Raw genomic sequence first — 4,296 nt, forward strand, 5'->3', positions numbered from 1 at the left:
TTGCACAGTCCATGCAGTCCCTGGCTAGCCGGGTGATTTTTAGGTTAATTTTTAGGTCCTACCACCAGTTGGGAATCTCCGAGCCGCCTGTACTGTCAGGGTCACTCAGTTCGCTGTCAGACCGCAGCTCTGTATGTCTCCTTTTTTTGGTATTTTCACGCAAATTCTTCTGCTAATTGGGGTTTAGTCCAATTCTCTATCCTTCCCTTCAAGGCTCAGGGGTCCAAGGTTATCTTCTGTGTCTGTGTTAATTGGTTTCCCTTTTCTTTGTTGAAGTGGGTCTGTGCAATCCTTCTGCCTAGTCTGCCATCTTGCCGGAACTCTCCTACAAGTTTCCTTAATTTACATGATTTATGCTTTGGTTCTAAGCAGTGGCTGTTGATTGCTATGTATAAGAAAAGAAAGGCAAAATTAATGGCTCTGGAATTAGACTCTTGGGTTTTATACACCAGCTTACAGCTGTGTCACGGTGGGAAAATTACCTAACATTTCTAAAGTTCTCTTTTTCCATCTATATAATAGAGATAACAAAAATACTTCTTGCCTTAGAGGATTGTTAGTAAGATTAAATGATATAATTCATTAAAGCACTTACTACAGTGTTTGGCATGTAAAGACCATGTCATAAATCTTATTTCTCATTTGTATGTACAGAATGTCTCTAGCTTCTCTTGCATATGATTATAATCCCATTCAACAGTGAATCTTAGGTACGGGTATGGCCCATATCATTTGTTACCAGGGATCAAGTACTGACATTTGTGAACGATTGATATTCTTTATAGAAATGAGGTTAGTGCCCTAGAAGTTTCTGTCTCACTTGTGTTCTGATAAGCTTCCCGTAGTGGAGCAAAAGGGTAGACTTACAGGGTAATCCACCATGAGTCGTCATAGTCCTGAGTATGCGTGTTGTAATGGCCTGAGTGTGTTATAATGTGACATTGAAAACCATGCATCAGAGCAATGTAAAAGACGTTCTCAGAACTATATACAGATTTTCTTTTAAGTCTTTGCTTTTCAAATGGTGGTATTTTTAAAAAGCCATTTAATTTTTAAGTCTTTATAAAATTGATGAATGGTTCAAAATCTTACTTTATGTGATGACTTAAGTTTTTTGTTTTTTTCTTTTACTTCCTTTAAAAGAACTGCTGCAACCATTGATAGCTTAGCAAGTCGCATTGAGGATCCTCAGATACAAGCTCACTGGTCGAATATTAATGATGTTTATGAATCTAGTGTGAAAGTTTTAATCACATCACAAGGTTATGAACAAATATGCAAGTAAGTATCAAAAATAAAAGTTATGCTTTTAATATATAAAGTGGCTTTTTATGTATTGATGATTGCTGAGTGATTACATCAAGCTTTTTGGTTTATATTGGCAAGGATGGCATAACATTCCAGTAAATTATATCAGCTGTTGAGTATTTATAAAAATGAGAGAGATAAGAATGTCTAAGATAATTTCTATTAGGTAAATGTCACATATTTGAGCTACAGTAAAAAATGAATCCCATTATTGAGCAGAAATTTCTTAACTTCCTTAGACTTTGGGTCTTCTTCAGTTCTTGCTAGAGGCTATGGTAAGTCTGGGGTATTTGAAGTAAGTATGGTCATTTATCCTAGAGCCTGTGTTCTCAGTGTTGTGCCAAAAACAGTCCAAGTTTTGTAGCTTTTCCCTGGCCTGGTGTTGATCATGGGGCTTAGCCTGTTTGTGATTATGCTCTTACAACTGGCTGACATCTGCCAGTGAAGGAGCTGAAATAGCTTTTTTCCCCAGCCGTTACAGAGAGGCAGTCTACTTGGTGCATTCACAAAGCACAAGTTAATAGAATTTGAATGGTAACTAAATCAAAGTCAAAAACCAAGCCCACTGCCACTGAGCCGATTCCGACTCATAGTGACCCTATTGGACAGAGTAGAACTTCCCCATAGGGTTTCCAAAGCTGTAAATCTTTATGGAAACAGATTGCCTCATCTTTGTTCCACAGAGCAGCTGGTGGATTCAAACTGCCAACCTTTGGTTCACAGCCAAATGCCTTAACCATTGCACCTCTCGTTTTCATAGCATAGTGGTTAGCATGTCCACCTCACACAATAAAATTTCCTGGTTCAAAACTGGGTGGAAATAGAAGACTTCTAGAGTAGTAGCTAGGAGAAGGTCTTTTTGGTCTCCATGGGAGCCTTTTTGAGATTTAGTAGCTGACAGAATGTAACTGAGTCCCTTTCCCTAAGTCAGTGGGAGTGAGGTACTAACAAACAGTTACCAGGATTTAGGAGAGCTTGTATTTTTTAAGTTTCACTTGTTTATTTCAGACAGACTTGAACAGGCACAGTGGTCTCACCAGTGAGCAAAACATACTGCAACACACAAAATTACCACTCTTAGGTAAAATAAGCATAAATTATACTTACAATGTTATTTTTTTAATGTAGAGATCTTCATTTACTATTTTTTTTTTAATGCAAAATAAGAGATGAGGGTGCTTGGGAAAAAAAAAAGAAAACAAAGGAGTATACAGTGGGGGAAAAAAATCCTCAAACTTCCAGGAAAATTTGGTGCAGTGGAGCTGGATCATACAATTTTTTCATCCCCTGTACCCAAAAAGGGAGCTCTGGTAGTGTACTGCTTACGGCATTTGACTGCTAACCAGAAGGCTGGTGGTTCAAACCCACCAGCCACTCCTTGGAAGGAAGGTTGGGGAATCTACTTCCGTAGTGATACTGCCTTGGAAACCCAAGTCGGATCCAACTCGACGGCAGTGGGTTTGGTTTGGTTTGGTACCTGAAGAAATGATAAGGTAACGGGAGTGTATTGGAGGTGGAGAATTGACGAGTGAGTTTTAAATGTAGGTGAAATAACTTTGGCCATAAGTTTATAACCGTATTATAAACTAGGTATTAGGAATATCAAGTTTCATTACACTGTTCTTGACTTTTATTTGTATTTGTATTTGAAATTATCCATAATAAAAAGCTAAGAGAGAGCTTACACAAAGGGAAAGTCACCATTAAATTGTTTACATCATCTAGAACTGAGTGAAACATCTATGGAATTACGGTTACAGGACCTAGTATTAATGTATGAAGAAAAGTTAATGATAATAATCGCCTTGACAGAAACAGGAGGGAAGAGGAAGTAGAAGGAAGTAGTATATTGTTCTTTTCCTTGTCTTTTATAGCTAGGGTCAGCTGATGTTATTTAAGTGAAGGTAGTCCTCTTTCTCACAACTTCATCCCTTAGTCCCTCTTTTCAGAAGCAATAATTTAAAACAGTTTCTTATACATCTGAGGAAATTCTATGTGTTTACAAACATATATATTCTACCTCTACCATATCTTTGCCTTTTTTCCACTGTACCTTGTGTCTTTTACTCAGTAGCATTATATAAGTAAGTATTCTGTATCAGCGGACGCTCTGGTAGCATAGTGGCTAAGGCACTTGACTGCTAACCAGAAGGCTGGCGGTTCAAACCCAGCAGCCAGTCCTCGGAAGGAAGATGGGGCAATCTACTTCTGTAGTAACACTGCCTCTGAAACCCAAGGAGGGGTCACTATAAGTCGGGTCTGACTTGATGGCACATAACAACAACAACATTCTATATCAGCACATATAGGTCTGCTTTATTATTTTTTACAGTTTTATAGTGTGTAATTGTATATGCCAAAACTTTTAATCACTTTTCTGTTGATCATTTGGCTTGGGTACCAGGAAAGTAATTTTTTACATGTGCAAACATGTATATATAGGATAATTTCCTCCAAGGAGAATTCCTGAGTAAAAGGGTAAAAACATTTAAAATTGTGACGGATATTACCATTTTGCTCTTCAAAGTGGATACACCAGTATGCTCCTACCAGTAGTGATGAGAATGCCTATTCCCTTATGCTTACTTTTTTAAAAAAAAAAATTTTTTTGGTTAGATTTATAAATCTTTTCCTTGAAGCCTGCTGGGTTTTGTGCTTTTTAGACTGGAATATGAAAATTTTAATTAATCTGAATTACGTTTTTATTTAGACAGTTGCCAAAATGCTGTATTCCCTAATATTTATTGTAAAACAAGTTAGGAGTGAGGTTCCATCAAATGTAGAAAGACATTATTACTGTTTTTCTACATTTGGTCCTGTAGATTATTTAATTTGGAGAGGTTTTTTTTTTTTTTTTTTTTTTTTTTCCCTTTTTTTTTTTTTTTTTTTTTTTTTTACAGGGCAAATTGACTTTCCATACAGCAGTTCACATATACTTTGTCTCATGTCATTGACCACAGTTTACCACAATGCAACAGCTCCCCTCCC

The 4,296-nt window shown here is 37.0% G+C and overlaps 1 protein-coding gene across 1 annotated transcript in view; it reads left to right on the plus strand.

Annotated features, from left to right (window-relative positions):
• MED17 (mediator complex subunit 17) overlaps positions 1-4,296 on the plus strand; it is a 39,374-nt gene that overhangs the window by 21,066 nt on the left and 14,012 nt on the right. The window contains exon 9 of the mRNA XM_007938058.2: positions 1,144-1,281. Within this exon, the coding sequence (XP_007936249.1) occupies positions 1,144-1,281 (138 nt within the window). The remainder of the gene's footprint in view (positions 1-1,143; positions 1,282-4,296) is intronic.

Source organism: Orycteropus afer, unplaced genomic scaffold, assembly GCF_000298275.1.
Source record: "Orycteropus afer afer isolate SDZICR_OR568_19922 unplaced genomic scaffold, OryAfe1.0 scaffold00047, whole genome shotgun sequence".
Lineage (NCBI taxonomy): Eukaryota > Metazoa > Chordata > Mammalia > Tubulidentata > Orycteropodidae > Orycteropus > Orycteropus afer.